The sequence below is a fragment of the Rhodamnia argentea genome, chromosome 2 (genome assembly GCF_020921035.1).
Source record: "Rhodamnia argentea isolate NSW1041297 chromosome 2, ASM2092103v1, whole genome shotgun sequence".
NCBI classification, from domain to species: Eukaryota; Viridiplantae; Streptophyta; class Magnoliopsida; order Myrtales; family Myrtaceae; genus Rhodamnia; species Rhodamnia argentea.
This window is the reverse complement of record NC_063151.1, coordinates 6,528,959-6,554,235: the sequence shown is the minus strand read 5'-3', so window position 1 is coordinate 6,554,235 and position 25,277 is coordinate 6,528,959. Positions and strand designations below refer to the sequence as shown.

Here is a 25,277-nt window from a genome sequence, read left to right as displayed (position 1 = left end):
TGAACACAAACTCACGCCCTCCGAGTACAAGCACGAGCAAAAACAATAGAGCGGGGGAGAGTGAGAGACTACTCTGTCGAATCTATGGTATTACTCTTGTTTCGATTGAAATCATCAGGGAAAGCACCGATGAGACAATCAAAGCCAAAAATCAACCATCGATGAATAAGAATGGTGGTTCTTTCTTTTTTTACACTGTTAGTGCATCAAGAACAAACTCCTTAGTCACGCAGCAACTCTACCATCAGAGGCAAATTTACTCAGACAAAGGTTGGTTGCTAACAAATACACTATCATTTCTATGTACATTGAATCAGAATAAATGCATCGATATGAAGCACAATACAAATAAATAGGTACTATTCCCGTCTTCTCTCTCAAGTTGGGTTAAGATCTCGGGATACTTGGCCTTGCCATCTGCACAAGAAGCATCCAAATAAACCCTTTTCAAGTTCATAATCATATAGAATCCTCTCAGAAAGTGTAAACTCAAACCCCGGAGGTGTGTCCTCGTTTACGAGCTAAGTCCAATGCGTCTTTGCCCCCACTTTATTATGGGAAAAAATGGGCGCAAAAAATCAAAACTTCTATATGAAGCCCATAGCGAGGATGTTGGACAAACCTTGAGAGCAAAAATCTTGCTAGTGGGCTTAAATTAGCATTAGAATTGGATTCTTTGTTCTGTTGTTTCTTGCGGTTATCAACTTCGGTATTTGCATTTCCGGATTTTTCTGGGGATATCTGGCCCTTTGAAAAGGTGTGAGTTGCCAGATCCTGCAAGTCTTTCAACGAGGGTTCTTTTGAACTGCGCACACAGTACTTACATGTGAGCTCCTTACGATGAAACTAGCTCTAATAAGGTTGAAGCAATAAAAAGATAGAAGAGACTTAAAAAACCTTGCCAATCTCTGTAGCAACTTGCTGATAAGAACCTCACATGATCCTGGCTTCATGCGCTCCAAGTTTGTGAGTGAGTTTGAAACAGCATGGGCAACCGGTCCCTCAGAATCATCGCCAGTTGCCTAATAGAAGTCGGCAAAGTAACCATATCAAAATACATAAGACAAAGTCCACATCTCAAAGCAGCGAAAACAAAGGTATCATGTCAGCAACCTCTAACAAAGATAGATCTAAGCATCAGCATACGTGTTTTTGATTAAATAAAAGAAACAAAGTCCACTTTTAAAGTTTACAAATATGTGGGAGGTAATGGTCTGGAATTGCCAGCGAGTCAACTCCATGCAAATTGACTAAATCACACCTGGCACTAAGCATGATTTTAGCAATATAAGAGCATGAACCAGACCTGGCATCTATAGTTTTGCAACCCCTTATATGGGAGACTTTTTAACAGAATTCCCAGCTCACATGACAAAAGCTACAGTAGAAACATCTACGAACTTGCTAATGCGTCACATTTATTAAGTATAACCCGCATGTCACCTGGCAAGAGTGCCCACCTCTTTCAAGGAAGGGATGAGCAGAACCGACAATGGGACAGATGAAGATAATATTTTTGCAATCTCCTCATCATCGCTTGCTTGGCGGGACCTCGGGAGAACTTTATGAGCATCAAAATACTCATATGAATTCCTGAAAAATGGCTCCAAGATTATACACTATGCTTTCTCTCAGTAGAAGGATTCCTAAATATCTAACAAGATTTACCTTGACGAATCAGAGCTTTTCGATAGTTGTTCTCTATTTCCATTTTCCTGCCCGTCATTTAACTTACCTAGGACAGACCTCTTTTCTCTTGCATTTCCTCTTCTAAAAGCCCCTTGCATAGCCGCCTTAGCCTGCGTAAAAGAACCAACAAAAGACTACTTTTGACTGAAGATATCAATCTTTCATGGACAGATCACTTAACTTGTTCTGAGCTGAACTTCAAAATCAACTGTTGAGCTTATAACCCCTCTATGAAGACAAAGTTTCAACTAGGAAATGGGAACTTCATGAATCAAAAGATCAGGTAATAAATTGCAACGTTTCTGAAACTTCAATACCGATTTTTCTCGAGTCTGGACAGTGATAATAACTGTGAACTATAGATGCTTCTGAAATATCATCATCTATCATTATGCAAGGTAGACACATAGAGACATGCAAAAACAGGAAAAAAGGTGTGCATTCAATTTCTGTTCATTCAAAGCCTACTATTCTTAAAATGCTGTATGTTATATTGTATTGAAAATGAAATGGACAGAAAGAACCAAAATAACCTCTGCAAGGTTTGCTGCACTGTCTTCCAGTGAAGCACTGGAACTTCTCTCCTGAATCCCAAGTCTCGATTTTGGGGTCCGAGGAGAATCAGACTCATCGTGTTGACCACGCAAAACTACAGTTCCTGTCGTAGAAGCATCTTCAATAGAAGCGTAGGAGCTGCTAGACTACATGTTGCATAAAGATCCATCAGACAAATGCCCGACACAGCACTATAATGAAGAGAGTTTATCAACCTATAATGCTATCATACTTGAAGAAGACTTACAAGAGTGCTTTGATCGCGAAGCAAGGGTGATGGTTGAGATTCTCTAGGACTTCGTACCACGACAGTACCCGATCCACTCAAAGACGAATCTTCCTATAACCAAGCATTTTGGTACATAAGGGAAAGAAAATCTCATAGAATTCCCAGTACAGTATAAAATTAGTATGGAAAAACAAACAAAATAAGGAATCTGTGGATTAAAAAACGATCATTCTTTCAGTCCGAGGTTAAGAAGTTTTATCTCTTTCTTTCTTTATATTCCAATTCATTTTAAGATTTTTTTGAAAAACCCTAATCTCTCATCCCCACCCTCTCCCTCCCCACTGCCGCGTTACTTGCCCCAAGATGAATGCATCTGTCTACTATTAATTTTAAAAGGTAAAGGTTCATTGTTTAAAGATAAAGGAAATACTTATCTCACCATATTCACATAAGTTGGCACCACATTTGTTTGGAAAAGTTGATTTGACTTTTAGTTAGTTTTCAAATTAAACAACATGAAAAGCCAGTCTAATATCATTAGTTGGCTGGACAAATCTCCAACCAGATTCTTAATTCTCCTAATATTTTGACACCTTACATAATTCAATTCCATGACCCAGTTTCAGCATTACCAGGTTCTCAAGTTTTATTCTTGTACTGACAAGAACACATGCAAAGTAATCCCAGGGTGACATTACGAATTCAAGCATAAACCTTCACAGAGACCAAAAATTTACTTGCACATATGCACACGAGAGAGAGAGAGAGAGATTCACATCATCGTGGTGATTATTATAATCCAAGTCTCTAGCATCTTTCCGGAGTGATATTTCTGGAGTCTGAGGTGCATTTCCAGATGCAGAAAACCATGTGTTACCACCATCTCCCACTCTTCTAGGGGTAGCCTGATTGTGGGAATTCTCTGATTTCCTCTCTCTGACTTGAGGTGGCAATAGATTGGTCCTAACAGTCCCTGTTCCCTGCACTCCACCAATGCTGAAATCCCATCCAGCACTCTTCACTCCTCGCCCTTGATTACTGCAGATAGATTAGAGAGAATCAGAATTCAATTGCATCACAAAGAAGACAACAGCGATATACTCACCTGGCTCGTACTGTTTCTTCTCCTTTTATGTCTCTTCTCACCTTCACAGTGTCTGACCCCTCCAACTCACCTTTACCAATCCTAGGTGTTTCTCCATCTTCCACTATCATATATTTTGGACGCTCTCTGTCAAGAAAGCATTAAGGCATAGATACCATGAAAGACGCTCTTATACCAAAGTTCTCTTACCATGGGAAAGAGGGGCGCAGACAAAATGACTTCAATCACTACCTTTCGCAGTTCAAGTCCTGTAGTTGCTTAACTAACTCATAATTGCTCGTAAATTATTACTATGCAGATACAATAGCATCCCTATACTGCTGACATGCAAGTGATTTGCAAGAACATGAAACAAAAAAATTTGCATGGGATGGCATTAGCAAGAAATTACACCTTATTCGCTCTAGAAGCCTTGGACTCTTCCTGGCATTTCTTATATAACGGTGCTTCAAAAGTTCCTTGGCACTGGGCCGCTGTAATTGAGGCAGTAAAGTAATGACAGAAAATTATTCAATCTTGGAGGAAAACCGCTAGCGCAAACTCGGAAAGACTGTACACCACTCAAGTAAAGGTTGAAGATCTATGGCTTGATCTCACTACTTTAACAAAAGCAAGCAAACAGAACCAAGAACCTAACACATTTATGAAGAAGTGAAATCTCAAGACAAATTGCAGATACAGTACGAGATCTGTTCTTCACCTTTTCTTCACAAAGATGGAAAGCAAATACTGACCCTTGCAAATAGCATGATTCTTATGGATATGTTAACTTTCTTATATTTCTAATTGGCTTTACAAAAGCTCAAAAACAGTTATCGTAAGGATCAGAGGCAGGATACGAAATTTATAGTAAAGCTAATAATAAAAAAGGAAACTGGGTCTCCTAAAACACCATGAAGAATGAACTACTCATTGGCTTTTCTACAAAAAAAATGCCTTCTTGGCTAACTCCAACTATTATCAACAGAACAGAACTTTCGAATAAACATGATTAAGCATTAAATTGCTTATCCTATAAACCCATACATTTGCTAATTTTTCATAAGTGGGGAAGATCCCTCTGCTGAATTTCCTGAGTGGCTGACAGGCCCCAATGAGATTTCTTTCTTATAGGATGGAGAGTAAATTTGAATCGACTGCATTTAATGCATAAAATCAGGCAATCTTCAACAAAGGCATAGCAATTGCAGGAGAGGTACCCTCTTTCATTAGAAAGGTATTTTAGCAACTATATGAGCATGTTTGTGCGCCCATATTGTGATAGCATTACAAAAGCTCTGTACTACTTCTAGAAAAAAGCATATATAATAATTACTAGCAGCTTGTGTGGGACAAACAATTTACCTCCGCCGGTACTTTCTTCAGGCACAAAGAAACAAATTCTTTAATGGCACGAGAAAAATGCTCATCCAGCTGTGCAGAATACAGGGAGAAGACTCTTATAGACTGTAAGATACAGAGCCTCAGAGTAGACACTGTTCAATGTGTATACAATATCGTAGTTGATTCAATCACAGTGACCAAGAGATTCTGATAAAACCTGTGGGGGATTTTCTCGAGGTATGATAAAAAGAACTCTCATTGGGTGAAGATCTGCAAGCGGAGGTTCACCTTTAGCCATCTCAATTGCAGTGATCCCCAGAGACCAGATATCTGCCTGCTCCAGGAAAGACCATGAGATCAAGAGAATCATGAGCAGAAAGTGAGGAACGTGCATCAGCAGAAAATAGAAACATGGAAAAAGTAACAGATAGCTTCAACAAAAAGTACCTTCTCATTGTACCCATCTGAATTCTGAATTACCTCTGGTGCCATCCAGAAGGGGGTTCCAACAAATGTCTGTCATCAAAATAGTATTAGCATATTCTTACCCTGATGACCTATAACATGGTCTTAATGATCAAGCATCACAATTGATGATATTAGCATTTGATGTTATTTTCCTACAGTGCTAATGGCTGAGCTTCAAGTTCACCTCCCAAATGACAAGGGTTGCAAAAGAGCTAAAGCATGCTAAGCAAAAACTTTTAAATTGGTATATCACAGAAAGCCATGTCAAGCTAAGAACAATCTATCAAACGCATTAAAAAACAAAGTACAGTGTCTAAGCCAGGAAAAGAAAAACAGTAAAAGTCCAATGGCAAAGTGGATGAACACGCTCAATACAAGCACATAGAGTCAATAAGTAAAAAGCCACAACCACATTCATTTTCCCATAATATAAAACAAAGCCACTACCTAAAGCAATCTTACTCCCATGCGATGTCCTCTTTATACTTCAAAGAATTGTGTAAGCTAAAGTAAGTCATTGACTTTGACAAAAAAAAAAAAAAAAACGTCATTGAGGGGTTTAAATACACTCAGATGACATAAGACAGCTTTGCAAGCCACAATCAAGGTTACCTTTCTCCTTGATATAGTTCTCGTTAACTGAGCAGAAACACCAAAATCTGCAACCTGCACAACGTTACCCATAGCGGACAATATAAGGAATTAATGGTCTCATACAGTTATAATATATCATAAAGCAACCCAAATGACCAACGTAACCTATCAATAAACTTAGTAGAGGGCATGAACTTACCTTAACATCGCCGTTCTCGCTCAATAAAATGTTGGCCGCTGCACAAATCGCAACAGAAAGTAAGTTACTGCATCAATATCCTATGTAAGGTTCAATTTCAGATGTATGTGAAGCCAAAATGTGTATTGCTCAACAAGGCAATCCGAACAGCAATGAGAGCAAGAGTTTTGACCCCACAGAGCCTGTTGAAGATGGCCTGACCAAATAAAAAAGTAGGTGCACAAAGAGAGAAACCTTACCTTTAATATCTCTGTGAATTTTCCCTTCAGTGTGCAAATATTCAATTGCATGTAGCAAGTCACGTAAAATACAGGCTATGGACAACTCATCGAGAGGTGGACCTGATTGAAGCTGCAGGAATTCCATTAGCTTCTCTAGATGAAAATTCCATAATTAAACTTAACAATCAATAGCACGCCCAAGCAAAGGCTAATGCACTGCAGTACTGCTAACAGGACTAGGTGAGAAGTAAAGTGACATAAAAAGTACTATGGTAACCTACTAGATCCGCAACGGAACCACCGGCCATGTACTCCATAATTATCCACAGCTTGGTCTGGTGGAGATAGGAACCATAGTATTCCGTAATATACGGAGATCGACATTGGGATAGAACAGAAATTTCCTGGAAAGAATGAGAGCTATGAAAAGCTGATCTGCATAGCACCTTTGGTACTAGTTAACAGAAATAGTACCTTCTGAATGTCTTCGATTTCATCCTCTCTGTAGAAGGAAAAGGCACACAAGTAAGTTTTAAAGCTAAAATCCTTGAATTTGGGCCTATGCGCATTACATGTAGAGATGCGTGATAAGAAGTTTCAAATAAATTGTACAAGCACTACAGAATGATGAATAAAGGGGGAGACCATGTCCACATTACATGTAGAGATGCATGATAAGAAGTTTCAAATGAAGTGTAAAAGCTCCTTACATGGACTCAAAAGCCATATTTGCTTCAAGTAAATGGAGATCACTCCAAAAACCAACAATTACTATACTTTCCAATAATGACAAAACACCAAAACAGGGAAACAAGACCCAGGCCAGCGAGAAACCTACTACGTTCAGGGACTAGGTTAGACTCAACCCTAAGCCTGGGTAGATGACCTAAACAAATGATTGTTCACAGTTGGTGGTGTGACTATCAAACTCGTGCAATGCGTGCAAACTTCACGCACAAGGCCGTTCCGTGAATTACTTAGCCAACCACGGGAGTCATATTGATCGTCATATCTGATCCTATAAGAATAAGATGGACATGTTATTTGCCTATCTATCACCAATTTGGTCAGCTTTAGGTAAGCAACTCTAAGCAAACACTGCTGACAGCTCGAGTAGTAGAAAGAAGAATGGCTCTCTTCAGGAACTAAGCAAAAATCTTGTTAGACAGCACAATATTAGCCCCCGAGGAAGTAAATAGTGCAAGCCCATCCTAATAAAGTTTGTTCTAAGCCTCCCTTGAGTGATGTAATGCAAAACAAAGGGAAACTGATGAGGGTTCACAAACAAACAGTAACACTAAATATGCAAGACAGAGGGAGTAGGAAAATCAACATGAGCGCCCTTTGCATTGTAAAGATCATCAACCGAACAGATACATATAGACTATCTGCAGGCAAACTTCATGTCCAAACTTGGGCGAAAAGCAAAAACGCCAAAATATAATTAACTCTAACTGTTCTACTGAAGGTACCCTACAGTAGAGACGATAGGAGTATATAACAACTCCTTTAAGAGGTGCGTATGGAAAAAATGATTCCAGCATCCTCCCCCAACAGGAAATGAAAAAGAAAAACAATAATAATGACAATAATGACAATGGGCCCAATATGAGAGAGGAGCTTACGATTCTTCCAGATCAATAACTTTAATAGCAACTTCTTTGCTGAGCTCCTTATCAAACCTGCAGAAACCAGAGAGACATCGCAACAATGTCAACATTCTCTTAAATTCCAAGTGTACACAAGTGCAATCCATCTCACATCACCACAAAGTGAATGTCAAAACAGCTTGAAGAGTAAGAATACTTCTACAGTTCTGAGGCTGTCTTTCTTGTCCTACACTATTTTTCTGAGATTGCTAAACACACCATCAGGGAAACTGAGGAAATTGTTAAGGCAAATACACATAGACCGACAGATGGCGTCTGTACATCAGAGGAAAGATCCCCCTGCCTTACCCATAAGACATTAGGCACTTGACCACTGAATGACAGAAAATTCAAACAAAGCTACGACAAGCTTCATGACAAACTTCTCACAATGGTAAGTTGAAGACAGTTCGCACAGAAAAGAAACATTTTCCGCCAGTGCGGTCACAATGTAAGGGCAGGAAAGGCAACCAACGGGCAATTTTTGCTTCATAGAAACTGTAATCATTCTCCAACTGTATCATATCACTAAAAGTGCGATAAAGTACATCACGTAGTCCACTCATAATGCAACAAAATGAAACATCTCAGACAAAATTATAGTAAAGCAGGTCTACTTTGAAGAATTAAACCACGGGTTACAGGAAAAACTAAGAGGCCATTTGATTTGAAAAAAAAAAAAAATGATTTTCAATATCATCAAAAATGAAAAGAAAGGGTTCTCTGTTTTCATTTTTTATTCCTTGGAAACACATTTGGATAATCAGAATTGTCAGAGGATTAAAAAATTGTGAGATTATGCTTGCATCCTATCAGAAGAGCAAAATAGACCTTATATCAGAACCCCTCTCTTCTACTCTTAAAGGAATGGAAATACCGAAAACACCAAAATAGCTATTTTCATTTATAGCTTCAATATTGAAAATAATTCCACTTATTTTTTCAAAATGTCTCAAACGGTTGCCAGAGGCACTTGCTAGATTGTTTTCAGTCTCAAAGGGAAATGAAGATAGAAAATTGTGAGAATTCTTGAATCTAATAAAGCCTAAATCGTCATTAATATTCTGCTTGCTAGTCTTTTCTCAAAATTCGGTACATAGCTGGCATGTATGAAAATGACTGAACAAAAGTTTTCTCCGTCCTCTTCTTTGTTCCTTCCTTCCATTCTCACCTTGTTCCTTCTGAACTTAATAATGTCCATTAGATCAAGTAATGCCGCATTTTAAGTTTCTGATGTAATCTTCCGTCAATATTCACGACATATTCAAAGTTAACTTCTTCCAGTGTATAGAAAACATTGAAGGCCCCTCCCAAACCAGTTACTACAGACAGTTAATGTTCAAAAGTCAAACAACAGACAGACACGTAGTAGCCTTAGTAAGTGCCTTCTGTTCACATTAGGATCTGCATAAAAGTTAAAGAAAGTGTTAACAGCTTATGATCCTCATTTCATGATTTCAGATCAACTGATCGTGTAAAGATGAGGACGTCATGGGGCGACTGATCCCCAATATCCTGCAGTACTTATCAATTACAGCCCACTGAAATATTCCAAAATAAAATGTTATCAATTCCGCTCAGAACAAATGCCACCCAAGCATTAGGAATGTCCCAAGAGATTACTTCTAAAGGCAGTATATCTATCCATTGGTCTCTGGTACTGCTATAGCACCATGCACAGGCATTCTCCTGATTAAATGAGGTAAGAAGAACATCTTTGGCCTAGAGCAGAACATGTAAAAACAGAATCCGAAAAGACACTTACGCTTTATAGACATCTCCAAAAGATCCTCTTCCAATCAACTCGAGTGAACTGAATCTGGCCCCCGCGGCTTCTGCCAGACCCGCTACATCAGCCATTTCCACACTCACTGTTCTGCCACAAAAAACCAAGAGGCTGAACAAAACTAAGTTATTAAACTCAACAACGACATCAACGTTCCATATTTTCTTTGCGAAACTACCTCCAAACATTACATAAACTCACAAAAAGCTCAAACGGCAATCTCGATAAATAATCTCATAACACAAGCTCTTCAACCACTATCGCCATCAAACCCAGAAACATTCTCAAGCAACGACACCACATATTCACAGATCAACCGTAATCAAAGGATCTAGAGAAACATTAAAAAGTTCAAGCAAGACTCAATTTGCATACGTCAATATGCGGAGAAGCACTTGGAAGCAAAGGATAATAGCTGTCGCACACAAATTTCCCCGTAGAATACGTTAGGTGAAGTGGAACAGTGCAAAAGTGACGGCTCAACCGAAAAACGAAAGAATCAGAGATTCAGCGCTAAACAAAAGTTCAATTGCCAGCGAAAGCGAGAGAGCAGCTTGCACGTGTCTTCGAACTGAGGCTTCTTCACTAGTGTCGCGAAACCTAACGATTCGACTCGTCCGTTTCGCCATTCGTGTCGTGAACAGAGGAGAGATTTCAGGAGAAGTTGTACCTATCGGAGGAGATACGGCAGAAGGCTCAAGACATGGATCTCGTTTGCTTCTTCTCGTCCGCCATTGGAAGTCTTCGCCTATAGGAACTTCGGATGGTTCAATGGATCGAAGAAGAAGAAGAAGAAGAAGAAGAAGAAAAGAGAGAGAAAGAGAGAGCGCCTGTTGCTATGTTAACGGAGTTTTTGCGTTTTCTGCTTTCTTTTTGTCCCTCAAAGAAATCAATTTTCTCGCAAGGACAAACTAATCGTCGTGCTTAATTTTTCTGATTTAGATGCAAGTCCGGTATAAATACGAAATTTATCTGAAAAAACACATCGCGTTTAATTGAAATTGCACCCAAAAAAAAAAAAAGGTCTTTCCATTGTCCGAAATTCTGATGAAGTGATAAAATAAGGAAAGCAAGCTGGAGGTAATTAATTCAATAATCTTTACAGCTTAGCTTTAATTTAAGATTAATAAGCATCTAAGTTTTAATAATATTTATTGGCTATACATTTTCATTTAATTTTTCTTTTCCTCATCATTTCTCTCTTGATATATCAGCCGTCACATTTGTCTTTTTTCGATATTGAATCGGATCTTATCTAATAATACTGTGTTTATTGAAAATACGTGCTGGCCACTAAAAGGTATGCCGAATCATTAACCGGAAAAGTCTTTGTTTTCTTAAAAGCATCGGACAAGAACAAAAGTGGTTATTGTCATGATCCTCGACAATTTTCACATATTCTCCCTTAATGAGTAGATTAGTTAGACGACTGCGGGTTGGGACCTGCTCATTGGGCGGGCTTGAACGGAAAATTTGGGCCGTTAGGGTGGGCCTAGAATTTCTCTCAGGCCCAATCAATGTTCGGGCCCGGCCGAGCCTGGCCTGTCTTATAACTTCAAGTTCTTCAGGGCTACTGAAAATAAGCACCGTCATTAATCCCGGGGTGTCCTTTTTCTTTATGTTTCATTCAAGACTCGAAACGACAAAAGTTGGATTACGTATCTGGCAACAAGAATTTAACTTTAAATGGATCCAGAGATTCTACGTTAAGGGCTTCCTTTATACTCTCACTCCGCTTTATCATATCCTCCTGCACGCCTCCTCAAATCTTCCACGTTCCTGTCACCCTCCAAGTTCTCATGATTCGGCCCTCTCCTCCCCTCCTTGCTGCAGCCCGCCGCCGCCGCCTCCTCCTCCATAATCTCCTCGGCGGTCTCCCTAGCGGCCTTCCAGGCGCCGTCCATCTGTCTTCTGGGCTGCCCCGCCCACCCTCAGGGACATCTCGTTCGCCGTCTCTGGCCCGTCCCTCCCTCTGTAGGCCATATATCCGGTCAGGACGCTCGCCCGGCCCTCGTCCAGGCCGAGGGCCTCTTGCTTGGCCTCGTACATCCCTTCCCTCACCGGGTCGGACCCCATTTCGGGGATCCCCGTCCCGCGATCACCCGTGCTCGTCTCGGCCACGGCATCGCAGCCCTGAAGTTCCAAGGACAAACCCACCTATTAATCCTAGGCTAAAAAGTTGGAGGATAGAGAGAGATATGAATATGTACTTCTGCGCGTTCAAAAGCAGTGGAAAGGAAGCAAGCCCTGGTCGGGCCGACAGTGCGTTGGACAAAGAAAGCTGGGTCTCCGGACGAAGTGCTGAAGCTGTTGTTGAGGAGAGCTCTATTTGCCCTGAACATATTGGCCATTTCTCGTCTGTCCCCTTTGCCTTTGCCTTCCCCCATTTGGTTCCTGCTATATCTTGGGATATACAGCACAGCCAGTAGCCACCGCCCACAGCATGCACGGAGCGTGTGAAAGGTGGCAAAGTCCAGTGACCGGACAATGGCAAGAATCGGACACGTAGGGCGTCTCATTGGGACTTTTCAATGCTCATGTTGGTGGATTTTCATGTGCTCGACACATGTTTCTTCTTCTCTTAAAACAATTTGTCCTCGTTACCTTTATGTCTTATAGCGGAGAATAAGCTGAAAACCTGAGAGATAGGACAATGGTTAGATCCTTTTGGCAGTCTCCCGATGCTGAGCTCAATGCCCTATAAAAAGTCGGGGAAAAATACTTAAAAAAAGTCATAAATTTGTTGTATTAGTATTAATTCAGTCCTAAATATTTTAATTGGACTAAATTAGTCCTCAACCTTTTTGTATTGATATCAATGTAGTCCATCCAACTAATTTAGGCCGACGTTAATGCTGGTCGTCTGATGTGGCACGACATGACGTATTTTTAAATAATTTTTTGAACAATTTTTTTATTTTTCTTATATTTTTATTTTTTTTTCCCTCACTTTTTTTTTTCTTCCCCCTATTTGTGGTCGGCCAGCCAAGGTTGGGCAAAGTCACCCTCACCGGCCATAGGTGGGGCTGGCCACCCTCAATAAGAATAGGAGGAAGAAAAAAAAGAGTAATAGTAAAAAAGAAAAGATAATAAAAAATTAAAAATTTATTTAAAAATGCCATGTCAACATCGGCGGTGTCATGTAGGACGATCGGCGTGACAACCGCAATCCACATTAGCGATTTCCTATCTAAATTGGCCTAATGAACTGAATTAGTACCTTACAAAAAGTTTAAAACTAAATTAAGCCAACTGAAAGGACTGAATTGATATAAATACAATAAATTAAGGACTTTTTAGTACTTTTCTCATAAAAAGCCTTAGGCCCGAGGCAAGAACTTGGATCCAATGTGTCGTGCGTTTTGGGAACACTATCAGGACACAGCTTTGCCTTAAAAATCACTTAATGGGCTTGCTGCAGAAAACTCGGCATACGTGCAGTTGTAGAATACAAAAGTACAGAGTCAAGAAAAATCACAAATCCAAGTTAAAAATCTCTTTTTGACCAAGAAAACGGTTGAACATTTCGCTCGTAAAATGAGTAGAAGCCTACGCCTGAACCATTCAGTCAATCTGTACCATGGAACTGAAAACGCAAGAAAAAAGGCCAAAATTGGGTCCGAGTGAGCCAGGAGTGTTATCACCAAAGATTTCTCCATACAAATAACATCACAGGAGCCAGGACGTTTAGAAGACGAGACGAATTTGTCACTACTTCTTGTCTTCTTCCTTCATCTTCCTCTCCCATCTCCGCTTCCTGTACGCCAGCAACATGTCCGGCATTTTCTCCATCAGTCTCGCAGTGTTTTCCCGTCTCTCGGCAGCTATCCTGTCACACTTGTGCCCTTTCCTCTTGGTTCTCATCTCTTTCCTCTCGGGGTCATAAGGCCAATCTTCACCGGCAAGCAGGACTTCCTTGCGAAGCCTAGCTCGGCGACGAGCACTGATTCCCAGTGGTTTCCATGCTCCCAACTCCCAGTAACCCCACACACCCTTGGATAGTTCGCTCTTGTATTTCACCAACTTCTCGCGCCATGGGTATTGGTACTCTGTAATAGTCTTCACCACAGATTGGGCAGCTTTACCAGCCATCAGCCCGTGTCGAGCTTCTCTATGCACCACAAAGAAAATTAACAAATTATTTCACCTCAAAGGCACCGTGAATTAGCCTTTCAAGTGATAATCCACTGCAAGGAAATCGAACCTAAGTATCAAATTATATGCAGATGGAGTCTGCAAATCATAGCTTTTCCAACATAACTTCAATAATTACACGAAACAATTGAGAAATTTGAGATGAAAGGACTGCTTCAACCCTTTCTAGGGTTCTAGAATTATCGGATTGATATGAACATGCCACAACTTGAATATGCGATACCAAAGTAGTACCATAATCATTTAAACATGGCTCACAAGCAGAAAGCAGTTCAATGAAGTAAATGTTATCCAATTAGGGCACTTAAATGTTATTGTGTCTACAACTGATACCAAATTACCACTCATGGTTGGTACGAGTAAAACATCTCCAATAAATAGCATTAATCTGAGGAAGAATTACATAGTATGTTCAATCTTCAAATTGCTTCAGCCTGCCTATTTTAGATTTCGCCCCAATTAACATCAGGTCACTCTGATAATACCACAAAAGGCTCCACACTCTCCAGGATTGCAAAATATAGGAGCTAGAAGCTGGAAATTGTAGGAAATCTCTAACAAAACTAGAATATAGACAGAGTGATGGCCCTTCTGACCGCCTAGAAGTCGTCCACTACTGTTATCGAATCAGCTGCTAAATGGCCACTTGCATTAGTACATTTTGACTTTACCGTTCTTGATGAAGCTCCTGGTGTCAGGTCCTAGAGAGAGGTTGAGCCCTTTTGAAGACTTTTACTGGATATTCCTCAAAAAGAAAAGTGGAAACTCTGTCATATCCATTTAGAGCCTAGCCAATAAAAGAAGAATCGGCAACCATGCCTCGGTCTCATCTCATGCATTCTATGAGTGAATGCTTTGCCAATGCTTCAGTATAGACTTTTCACTATCTTGAAGAAACTTGTAACACAGTGACAGCAAATCTTACACTGGAGCTCTTATTTGCCTTGATAAATTGTTTCAAGAATGAAGCATTGTATTTGTACCTTGACCCCTTCTGAATTAAAGAATCATAGAGCCTATTCTCAAAATAAAGCAGAGAGACAACATGGCATAAAAAAGGTATTGATAAGAACAATTGGCATGCACAGTTTCACATAACTGAGCTTCTGCATGCCACTGGCCATGGGAAGCACTGGAGTAAATCATCAACGTTCGTGATCAGTACTCTTTCGACTATTCGGCTTGGACTCTAACGAAACTTCATAGGTGTTGGTCGCTACGCTAAATGCATGAAATAGTACATGCACAATAGGCCAGCACAAGGCTTACTCCGGCACTACCAATGACTAGCATTGACCGAAGGACACATCCTCACGTGGCTTATTTTAGCAACAGAAATATGTTATATCAACCTCCCAGCCAACATATAGACAACGTCTGAACCTTACCTGCCATCTCCGAACCCTCTATACTAAATGGGTACAAGTAGAGGTGGCAAATGGGTGGGTCCTAAATGAAATTCTTACATGATCTAGTACCAAAGTCATACTTCGTTAGAGAATTATGTTGGCAGAGGAACTATATTACCTCGCAATTTATCTGTTTATAATCACATCGATAGCCTGTGTAACCAAGTTTCTATCAGACATTAAACCAAACACTTGATGGGCACCCTCAACTTTCTAGCGCGTACCATTCGTATCAGGAAGCACGCGTCCCCAGGTCACACTTATCACATTTCAAAGCCACCCTCGATCAATAAACGACTACCAGCACTTACAGATGACTGCCCATGACTCCATCCCAGCTTAAACCCATCATTGCAACAATATGAACGTAATAACCAAATTGCGCGGGCAAAAGATTGCAGTCAGTCGTCCGCGAGTTATGTCAAAGATAGAATAAGACTTAAACCGTAATGTCAACTGCCTGTGCCTCGTCTGTAACAACAAGCAACAGCGCACACAGTTCGTTTACGTTCCACACAGAGCGAGGTACAACGAAGAGTTGTTCGCTTCTCGAACCTAACAAAACAACGAGGATGGAAATACAGGATGAATCAAGCGATCTTTGCGAAGAGATAATTGTACCTGAGTGATGTTCAAGGGGTTTCACGACCGCTTTCGCTGTGCCCTCTCGATCGACTCGGAGAAGACGACTCTGAAACTGGAGTGAACTTTTGATTTTGCCCCGAACTTTGGGCTTTTACTAAGATGGTCCTCAAATATCTGCTTAATTGTGGTTATAGCCCATTAAGTTCCTTTTTTCTCCTTTTTCTCCCCGACACGAGGAGTACACCACGAAATGTTTCCCTTTTGCCACTAAAAAGAATCCCCTTCTTTTTTCACAAGACTTTATTTTTCTCAATGTTATCATTGTCGGAATTTATATATAAAATGCTATATTTTCTCAATTTAAGTTATCTTATAGATAAATTATTTGAATAAGCTATAAATTATATCGTCTTAGGATAAGATGTCTTTCGTCCGGGGTGAGTACTTATTAGACGAAATCTTCGAAATAACGTAAAATGATCTTGTTGGGATCAGTAGTCCCAAGCCTTTCTCCTCCCCCTAACCGATTAGTAATTCCCCAAGGGGCACTTGAGTTGAGTCAACCGTCAGAATAAATATTATGTATTAATTTGATTTTTTTCGTTAGATTCGAGTGAAATGTACATATAAAGTGAGCCGAAAGGACTTCATTGGAATTTCACATTAATATTTAAGATTATATTGGCAAAATTGAAAGACGTTCAATTGACGAAATAGATCATACTTATATATTATGGCAACGAGATGGGTATTTTTAATTTCTTCCACGAATTTTTATGTCATAAGAAACGTAAGTGAAGTTATTTATGTCAAGTGAAATTTACTCTTGTAATGACTAATGTATGCTTCAATAAGAATGACATATTCATAAGTGAGACAGAGATATGAGAACTGCAAATAAAGACATTCTCAATGACTCCTGTCAACTGAAGGAGTAACCCCTCCATGCAAAGCAGCATTTCTCTCGTTCCAAAGTGTAGTAAAATGACAATATTCCAAAGTTAACTTCAGTACCGCCTTACAGAAATGTTTCCTTTTCAAGTTTTGCATAGCCCATTCAGTCTCGCAGATCCACTAACCAACAAGTCTCTGAATGTTACTCAGCTGAAGGGACACTCGAAAAAAGAGAAGTGTCCTTGATTCCGCTCCTGAACCAATGAGCGTACCTTCCCTTTTAGCTGTATAAAAATCCTCAGATTATAATGTGATATGTTGTCCCAGTCCAACAGTTCTAGCAGTGATTTGGACGAATGTCATTAGACCCTTTACTTATACAAGTTTACAGAGAATAGATAATATTGACACAATGCAACGCAGATTCGACATATTAATCTGAATAGCTTGTACACAGATATGCAGGAACATATGCTGATGCAAAAGAATATTGGGAGAAACTTCTTATTTATACAATATAAACGGCGAAACAGCCTAAAGATCCAAAAGATTTTATCTTTCAGTATGCATAGCCAAAGATGTTTTCCTATAACTGCTGTGATGACATGGTCTGTCGACACTATACCAGCGTTGCAGGAACTAGGAACACTTTTGTAGCTTTACATGTACAATCTCCATGGATCAACCCCTTCAGTTTGCAAAGAGAGGTGATTGAGTCAAGATCCTGGAGAGCCCTGCAAACCAACCCTGTCAAGCCACGACAAGACCTGCTCAATCGAGGGTCTCCTCCTGGGATCCCTGTCAGTGCAATTACACGCCACACTGAGCACTTCCAGTACCTGCTTCTCGTGATCCTTGATCCAGATCGACGGGTCGATGATCTCTTCCTCCCTCTTCTCGGACTTCATCTGAAACACCCAAGAAACCAGATCCCTACAATTCTTGCCTTTGATAACTTCCACAGGCCTTCTACTGGTGAGAAGCTCGAGAAGAACGACGCCAAAGCTATAAACATCGCCTCTGAAGGTGGCTGTCAACATCTGGCTATATTCTGGAGGAATATACCCTAGAGTTCCGACCAAATCCGTAGTCACATGAGTATCATAGGGACGAAGCAGCCTCGAGAGGCCAAAATCAGCTAAATGAGCCTCGAACTTCTCATCCAATAGTATGTTGCTGGATTTCACATCTCGATGGACAATATTTGGTTCGCAAACCTTGTGCAGGTACGCCAATCCCCGCGCAGCTCCTTGAGCTATCTTGAGCCTGATATCCCATGCAAGAACAGAGCCTCCATCATTACACTCATGCAGCCAGTAATCTAGACTTCCATTCTCCATGTACGAATAGATCAGCAACCTATCGTTACCATGGCGACAATAACCTTGGAGAGAAACAAGATTCTTGTGCTGAGCTCTTGACAGAGCCTCCACTTCGGCCTGAAATTCGCGTTCGACCTGACCACAATCCCCAGAAAGCCTCTTGATTGCAGCTTTTGTGCCATTTGGGAGGTTCGCTTTGTAAACTAAACCGAATCCACCACAACCAATAATGTTCGCTTGGCTAAAATTGCTTGTTGACTTTAATAAGTCCGCAACTGTAAGATCTTTGCAGTCTGAATTTGGAAAAAGCACCAATTTGGAAGATTCAAGAGCTTCAGATAACCTATGAGGCCTGCCTAGTTCCCCATGTAAGTCATCTATGTGATCGCTAATGTCCCTCCTCAAGATCTTTAGCAAAATGGCAACCAGCAGTAGTGAAACCCCTATCCCGACACTGATTGTTATGACAAGAATGCCGCTTCTACGGCTGAATTTGTTCTGGGGCCCGGCTGTAATATTAGGCCTCATCCCCGTATTATCAGCTCCACCACATGTAGAATCTATTTCATCGCAAAGCCCAGGGTTCCCTTCAAAACTAGAGCTTGGAAAGCTCCCAAATTGTCCCCCGGTAGGAACGGGACCCGTTAAGTGATTATTGGCCACACTAAACTTCGAGAGGAAGCTGAGCTTCTCAAGTGAATCCGGGATAGATCCATAGAGATTGTTATCAGATAAGTCCAGTACTTCTAAATTCTCCATACCTGAGATGGAAGAAGGAATCGTTCCGGTTATGTTATTCCTGCTCAAATCCAAGACATGAAGCTGCTTCAACTGACCAATTTCAGGCCATATAGTCCCATTCAGTCTGTTATTGCTCAGATATATCGAGGGAGGAAAGTTCGAGACCTGGTTGTATTGCAAGCCATTTGCACTCTGGTTTCTCTTGACATATAGAGGGATTCCGGCAGAAGCAGTGACATTTGGCGAGACAAGGTTCGAAGAAACAAGGCACTTTAACTGCGTTAAACTCTTGGGGATCTCCCCAGAGAGAGAGTTGTTCGAGAGATCCAAATAAAACAAGTTCTCCATCTTCCCCATCCAAAAAGGGACGCTTCCATCAAAATAATTCCACGACAAATCAAGAACTTGTAACTTTGGGCAACTCAATAGCCACACAGGGACTTGACCTCTGAGAGCACAATTTCCAAGAGCTAAAACCATCAGACTATCGAAACCAGTCACATTTCCAGGAATTTCCTCCCCATGGAAGTTCTTTGTGAGGATAAGAGTGCTCAGATTTTTGCACTGCTGAAGCACGGACAAAGCACCGGATAAGTTAACGAGACTGTTGTTTGACAATGAGAGGAACAAGAGCGATGTGAGCTTCCCGTAACTTACAGGGATGTCTGCACTGAAACTATTCTTGGCAAGGCTTAAAATTTTCAGCTCACGGCAACTGGACAAGGAATCTGGAAGAGGGCCAGAGAAATGATTGGAGGCTAGCTCAACTGTACAGAGACGGGACAACCTGGTGAAATTTAGATCAATTTGGCCAGTAAGAGAATTGTTCCGAAGGTCAAGCACTCGAAGGTTTGGACAGAGAGACAGGCTAGAGGGAAGTGGGCCTGAGAATGAATTTGAATGCGCAATTAACCGTTCTAACTGCTTAAGGTTTCCAAAAACATCAGGAAAAGGGCCCGAGAACCGATTCCCACATACAATCAAGGCTTTGAGGCTAGAAAGATTGCTTAAGTTTGCGCTCAATGAGCCAGAGAAGTTGTTCCCAGATATGGAGAGTTGCTCCAGAGATGACATACTATACAAAGATTCTGGGAGATGGCCAGAAAGGGAATTAGTATCCAGATGTAGCTGCTGAAGAGAGAGCCCGCATTTCTCCAAGCCATCGAGACCCCCCACCAAATGGTTCATCGATAAATCAAGGGCACGAATACTATTAGATGAAACGCAGACATGATAATTGAAGCTTCCTGAGAAAGAATTGTTACTAATATTGAACACAAGAAGATTAGGATAATTCCCAAGCTGGAGCAAATCCCCAGTGAACTGATTGCTGGAAATATTCAGAGATTGGATGGATGAAATACCAGATAATGCTCCCCAAGCTGGTCCTGACAACATATTATGGCTCAAATCAACAAACTTCAACCTCTTCAAGAGCGAAAGTTCGGCAGGCAAATCACCTTTGAGATAATTGTGCGAGAGATCAAGCAATTTCAGCTCACTCAAACGGCCCAAGGAGCGAGAAACAAAGCCTTTGAGGCCTCGGTCCGACAGAATCAACTTAGTAACTCTGAAGGGAGTTGATGAGTTACTTAAATACTCGCAGGAAACGCCATCCCACTTACAGCAAACAAGATCATTGGACCAAGCAGCAATAATTAACCCGTCGGTGAGGTTACCGGCGAATTCCTTCAATGCCAAATGATCATTTGGATCACAAGATTGTGCTGGGGTTTTCAGACATAGAAATGAACACAAAGAGAAGGCCAGGAAGACCCATTTCTGGAAAATCCCTGGAAAAAGCTGCAGCAGCATTATTATTATTATTCAACTCGGATCTTGAGCTCAAATCAAGGCCAACACTCCCATCAACTCTTACGGAGAAACTTGCACATCCACATGCCGAATTGCATCTCACAGACAAATTGAAACAGCGAGAGCATCACCTGCTTCCGCCAATGCTCATCCGACAACAAATCCTCAGACCTTGAACCAAGGAAAGAAGCAAAAAAGCAACTGAGCTCAACGGTGCATGTGCAGAGCTCAAATGTCACTCCATGAAGAAACAACACACTGGACTTGCTCTTCCTCTTTTTTGGGTGCTCAGCAAGTGCCTCAGGAACCACAGAAGCAATGGCACTGAATGTAAATTAGCACCAGAAGCAGCTAAAACCTCTCTTCGGAGCACAGTTAAAATAATAAACCCTCTGAAAGAAGCTTGCCTCAACCCGCGCGTCCCAAAACACAAAGACCCACGAGACAGAAAACCCCCCGCCAAGAATACGGCGCTTGCAAGCGAAGCAACAAGCCAGCAACAACGATCAAATGGCGCTCCACTCAATATCAGATCCCAAGATCAGTTGAGTGGTTAAAAAAGAATTGAATCTTGAAGCAGCAAAACCAAAAGAGAGCGTGAGAGAGCAGGAGAGAGAGACGGGGGGTTGAAAACAACGATAAAGAAATGAAATTTTACCGGCGAAGAGGGGCCGCCGTTAGAGACCTTGAGACTTGCTATCGCGCAGCCACCGTCACTTGCAAGTGAAGCAAGAGTTTCCTGAGAACCCAACATCGACAGTGGGCGAATTCTCTTCTTCTCTTTTTCTGTCTCTCTCTTTCTCTCTCTCTTTCTTTGTTTTTATTCGTGGGTCCTGATTCCCTGCTCGTGAATTCAAACAAAGACGTCGCCCTCGCTGCATTTCCCTTTTGTCAAACGGACATTGCGAAAAAGAAGAAGGGAGGGGTTGGAGGTATAAAGAAAACAAAAGGGAAAGCAAAGCCGATATCTCAAAATCAGAGCGAGGACAAAGAACGGAAATGGGGTTGGTCGCAACTCGGAAGTGCAACACAGAAAAGGAAAATCCTAGTTAAAAATCAAATATTCAATCGGATTAAGCAACAAGACTACAACTTCATAAGCTCCTTCTCCTTTTTCGAACTCGAATCGTCGCGTTGGCATATATCTCTTTAGGTCGCCTTCGACAGCGCATAAAATGCGCGATACTCATCCGATTCATGCGAAAACGAGAACTAAATTCTTTCGTCTCCACACGAATTCAAAATTAAAATTGGCACTGAGATTCTAAAGTGATGATTGTTTGAAATGGGGGCCCAAGAGCTGACTTTTCTTTGGACCCGTCTTCCTGCTAAATTCTTTATCTAATCCAATTTTCCTTCTTTGGCTTCACACGGCAGACCCCGGTTTGGTCTGATTGTCAACACCTACGTTTGTCCTCTTGTCGATGTCGCTCTGTGGGGGCAAGAGAGTAATGTGATTGATTAGGGAGAAAGTGGCGGGGTTTGGAGGGAGATTATAGAGGGTTTCCGGGACATGTTTTTGGTTGGTGCGGGTCTAACTAGTGCTCTCCGCAAGCAGGAGCACCGGCTTGGCTCGTCCTCGTTTCCATCATGCGCGTGTGGAGACAAAATCAAGGAGGGGGGGTTGAAGCTCATGGGTTCATTGCCCTGAGAAAAAAAAAAAGAAAACTCACCTTTAGACTCCTTTCTAAATTTGTATGAACTTTTTAACTTAAAAGACTCGTTAACTTTAGATACAATTCCAATTCTATCTCGAACATTTTTTTTTTGCCTTAAAAAACCTGATGTGACACCTAAATTTCATATTAACGGATACACGTGTATGCTACGTCGAATAACCAATGGCTACTTGGATAGCATGTTAATTGGGGATAAATCTAGGACTCGAGTGAAACTTGCTGATTTCTTTTAGACAAAAAAAAAAAAGCTTAGAGTAGAATTGAGACTAAACCTAAAGTCGGTGTTTTATCTTAAGCAAAAAAAAAAAAAGTTCGAGATAGAATTGAAACTACACCTAAAATTTAAATTATTCTAGACAAAAAAAAATACGAGATAAAAATGGGTCTAAATCTAAAGATTGGGTTTTTTAGGGTAAAACCTTGTGTGCAAAGAAGGCGCTTTCTTTGATCTTCTTGGCCAACCAATTTTCTTTGGATCAGTCCAAAAGGATGGTCTTAAAAGAATGTAACAATTGTGATTTCATCTTTTAATCGTTCCAAGTCTAAACAAAAATTGAGGCGCGCATGAATGCACAAATTCTGTGTCTCGTGACACAAGCAAAGAAATATCGTCATTACATCTTAATTTTAATTGGTTAAATTGATCGATTTCATTAAATCTACATAGGGTCAATGTCAAAACTCGTTATCCTTGGGTGAATGAAACATAGAATATGAGTTAACGAAGGTTAAAAGTTGCAACGCATTGGTGAGATAGAAATGCTTTATCGTCAAAACTTTTCGAGAGCCAGTGAACTTGTTGCAGCAAGAGTGTTTATGACCCGAACGTGGATTTCAGCTATAACAATCTTACAACGCCATATAGGTTACCATAAAGGTACAAATACCCACTATCATACACGACCATAGCTGGTGCCCATGTCTAATCCTGACTAATATTGGCCTTAGTAATTCAGTCAATATCGGAGGTACGAACGACGGGGTGAGACTTCTTAGGCTCGAGAAGAACCGGTCAAACATCAGTTTCAGAAGATCGTGGTCCGACTATGCGCGACCTAATGCGCAGTGCAAATATCAATCAATAGGCCACGTGGAGGAGGACCTCCCGATCAAAACAGCGCTGGCAAGTGTCAACTTCTCATGATGAAACGCAGACGAAATCGATTTACAAATACGGCCACACCTCGACCATGCTTGTGAGCAAAATGAGTACTTCTATGTGCATCCCATCATGGAGGTGTGCAACGTGCCGAAGTACATTGCTTTTAGCGGCGCGTGTCGTGTACGCGCCCGACCTGAAAGTGGTGGAACGGGGACCGAGGGAGCGGGAGAAAACAAGGGTGAGAAGTGAGGGGGAGTTGTCAAGTCAAAGAGGTGACGTGAGATTTGTTGACCGGGAGCAGCCGGTGGAAAGAGAACGGACGGCGGTGAGCGGACGTCACGGGGTCGGGCGGGGGATTCCGCGGCCGTGATCTGAGCAAATGTGTCCGACAGTCCCCAGCCACTCCATTGTTGGGTCAACCACTCGTTACCTACTTTCACGTGATCTCTCACCGAACCCACCTCTTATTCCTTCACTGCTTACCACACTCTCCGGAAGAAGAAAAAAAGGATATAAAAAAAAAATCTCAAAAATGGTACGTGAATTCCAAAGATTTGTGTAGAGGTGTGCAGTTCAAGAGTCGGTCCAGGTTTTAGGTGGCATGTTGAAATCGATTCTCTAATTTTTAAAACTTGAAACTTACTATACATAATCCGAAATCTAAAACCCTTGTCACATGTTCGACGGTCGATTATAGGATCTACTCGCATTTCACCCCGTATTCTTAATTGAACGATTGCGGTGATCATTACCGCTAATGACAACCACTTACTATTACAATGACAATTTATATTTAGGCACATGAAAAATATGAAATATTAACAACGTAAAAGTCTCGACTATTGATGTTACCATAAATGAAAACTTGAACTAGTAGTTCCAGTTTACACACTACTCATCAAACGCCTTGAAATACTATAAGGTCATATGAATGCATAGAATAAGAAAAACACAAAAACTTGTATCTAGAATCTGTGATCTACCTATCGAAATTGATTCCTCAATTTTTAAAGCTTGTAACCTACCTTGGATGCCTTAGAACCCGGAATCTCATCAATTCGATTCTACCCTAGAACTATGTTCATCCCCGGATTTGTGTGCAAAAATTAATGGAATAGAAAGTTGGGAAAAAATTATTTTATGAATAATCAATTAAAATTTTCTTTTTAGTTTTTAATGCACATACTATTTTCACGTTGTGCGACATTAATTTTGAAAATAGAATCATTCCCAATTAAGGGAAAAATGCTTAAAAAAAGGTCATAAATCTACTGTACGAATGTTAATTAAGTTATATATTTTTCAATTTGATCAATTTAATATTTTTTTTTATAATTTGTAGATATAGTCTTTCTTGTCCGGGGAGTCTTACATGGTACGTCCACTAATGTTGATAATTTTTTTTTAATTTTTATAATTTCCTTAGTTTTTATTGTTTTCTCTCTTTTTCTTTTTCTTCCTTTGCCGGTCATCAGTCACAAGTGAGAGCCGGCGAGATCAACACTCGCCATATTAGGTATGGCACGGGCAGCCTTCATCGAAGTCCCAACAATTGGTAGATGAAGAAGGAAAAAAGGAAAAAGAAGATTTTTTTTAAAAAAAAACTTGCAAAAATTATCCACATCGGCATTTATTGTATCATTTAAGATAGTCGGCATTGACTAGACCGCTATGTATGTGACTTCTGGTCAAAATTGGCCGAAAAGGCTACATTGACAAATTGTCAAAATGTTTAGAACTAATTTGGCCAAATTAAA

At 40.8% G+C, this 25,277-nt stretch overlaps 3 protein-coding genes across 7 annotated transcripts; all 3 read right to left on the bottom strand.

The window, feature by feature from the left end:
• Positions 1-141: 141 nt before the first annotated feature.
• Positions 142-10,656, bottom strand: LOC115726248 (germinal center kinase 1-like). 4 transcript variants are annotated; one of them, XM_030656023.2, is made up of 21 exons: positions 10,489-10,656; positions 9,798-9,908; positions 8,009-8,065; positions 6,858-6,885; positions 6,665-6,787; positions 6,402-6,513; positions 6,163-6,200; positions 5,982-6,035; positions 5,349-5,417; positions 5,119-5,235; positions 4,923-4,991; positions 3,972-4,051; positions 3,579-3,704; positions 3,250-3,511; positions 2,492-2,584; positions 2,223-2,390; positions 1,669-1,799; positions 1,461-1,593; positions 898-1,022; positions 623-805; positions 142-417 (listed from the first exon to the last, which is right to left on the bottom strand). In XM_030656023.2, exons 2-21 carry the CDS (start codon positions 9,890-9,892, stop codon positions 378-380), a joined length of 2,103 nt encoding a protein of 700 aa, XP_030511883.1. In that variant the 5' UTR covers positions 9,893-9,908; positions 10,489-10,656; the 3' UTR covers positions 142-377. The 4 variants fall into 4 exon arrangements, 3 of the variants coding, with proteins under 3 accessions (XP_030511883.1, XP_030511885.1, XP_030511881.1); XM_030656025.2 differs by having other exon boundaries at positions 9,798-9,903; XM_030656021.2 differs by having other exon boundaries at positions 9,798-9,929; positions 10,489-10,652.
• A 2,643-nt stretch (positions 10,657-13,299) lies between these two features.
• Positions 13,300-16,135, bottom strand: LOC115726257. Of its 2 annotated transcripts, XM_048274176.1 has the most exons (3): positions 16,004-16,096; positions 14,570-14,708; positions 13,300-13,929 (listed from the first exon to the last, which is right to left on the bottom strand). In XM_048274176.1, exon 3 carries the CDS (start codon positions 13,908-13,910, stop codon positions 13,530-13,532), a length of 381 nt encoding a protein of 126 aa, XP_048130133.1. In that variant the 5' UTR covers positions 13,911-13,929; positions 14,570-14,708; positions 16,004-16,096; the 3' UTR covers positions 13,300-13,529. The 2 variants fall into 2 exon arrangements, with proteins under 2 accessions (XP_048130133.1, XP_030511909.1); XM_030656049.2 differs by lacking the exon at positions 14,570-14,708 and having other exon boundaries at positions 16,004-16,135.
• A 1,201-nt stretch (positions 16,136-17,336) lies between these two features.
• On the bottom strand, positions 17,337-21,722 carry LOC115726247 (phytosulfokine receptor 2). Its single transcript, XM_048274134.1, has 3 exons — positions 21,398-21,722; positions 20,999-21,309; positions 17,337-20,910 (listed from the first exon to the last, which is right to left on the bottom strand). Exon 3 carries the CDS (start codon positions 20,737-20,739, stop codon positions 17,578-17,580), a length of 3,162 nt encoding a protein of 1,053 aa, XP_048130091.1. The 5' UTR covers positions 20,740-20,910; positions 20,999-21,309; positions 21,398-21,722; the 3' UTR covers positions 17,337-17,577.
• Positions 21,723-25,277: the final 3,555 nt, after the last annotated feature.

What these genes read in the sequence shown, in the direction of transcription:
- LOC115726257 (XM_030656049.2), bottom strand. Translation starts at nt 13,910, where the DNA reads ATGGCTGGTAAAGCTGCCCAATCTGTGGTGAAGACTATTACAGAGTAC.
- LOC115726247 (XM_048274134.1), bottom strand. Translation starts at nt 20,739, where the DNA reads ATGCTGCTGCAGCTTTTTCCAGGGATTTTCCAGAAATGGGTCTTCCTG.
- LOC115726248 (XM_030656023.2), bottom strand. Translation starts at nt 9,892, where the DNA reads ATGGCTGATGTAGCGGGTCTGGCAGAAGCCGCGGGGGCCAGATTCAGT. An exon ending in GTGCAGCAAACCTTGCAGAG is followed by an intron (nt 1,800 to 2,222) that starts GTTATTTTGGTT and finishes TCTTTTACGCAG; the next exon opens with GCTAAGGCGGCTATGCAAGG. An exon ending in TCATCCCTTCCTTGAAAGAG is followed by an intron (nt 1,023 to 1,460) that starts GTGGGCACTCTT and finishes GACTTCTATTAG; the next exon opens with GCAACTGGCGATGATTCTGA.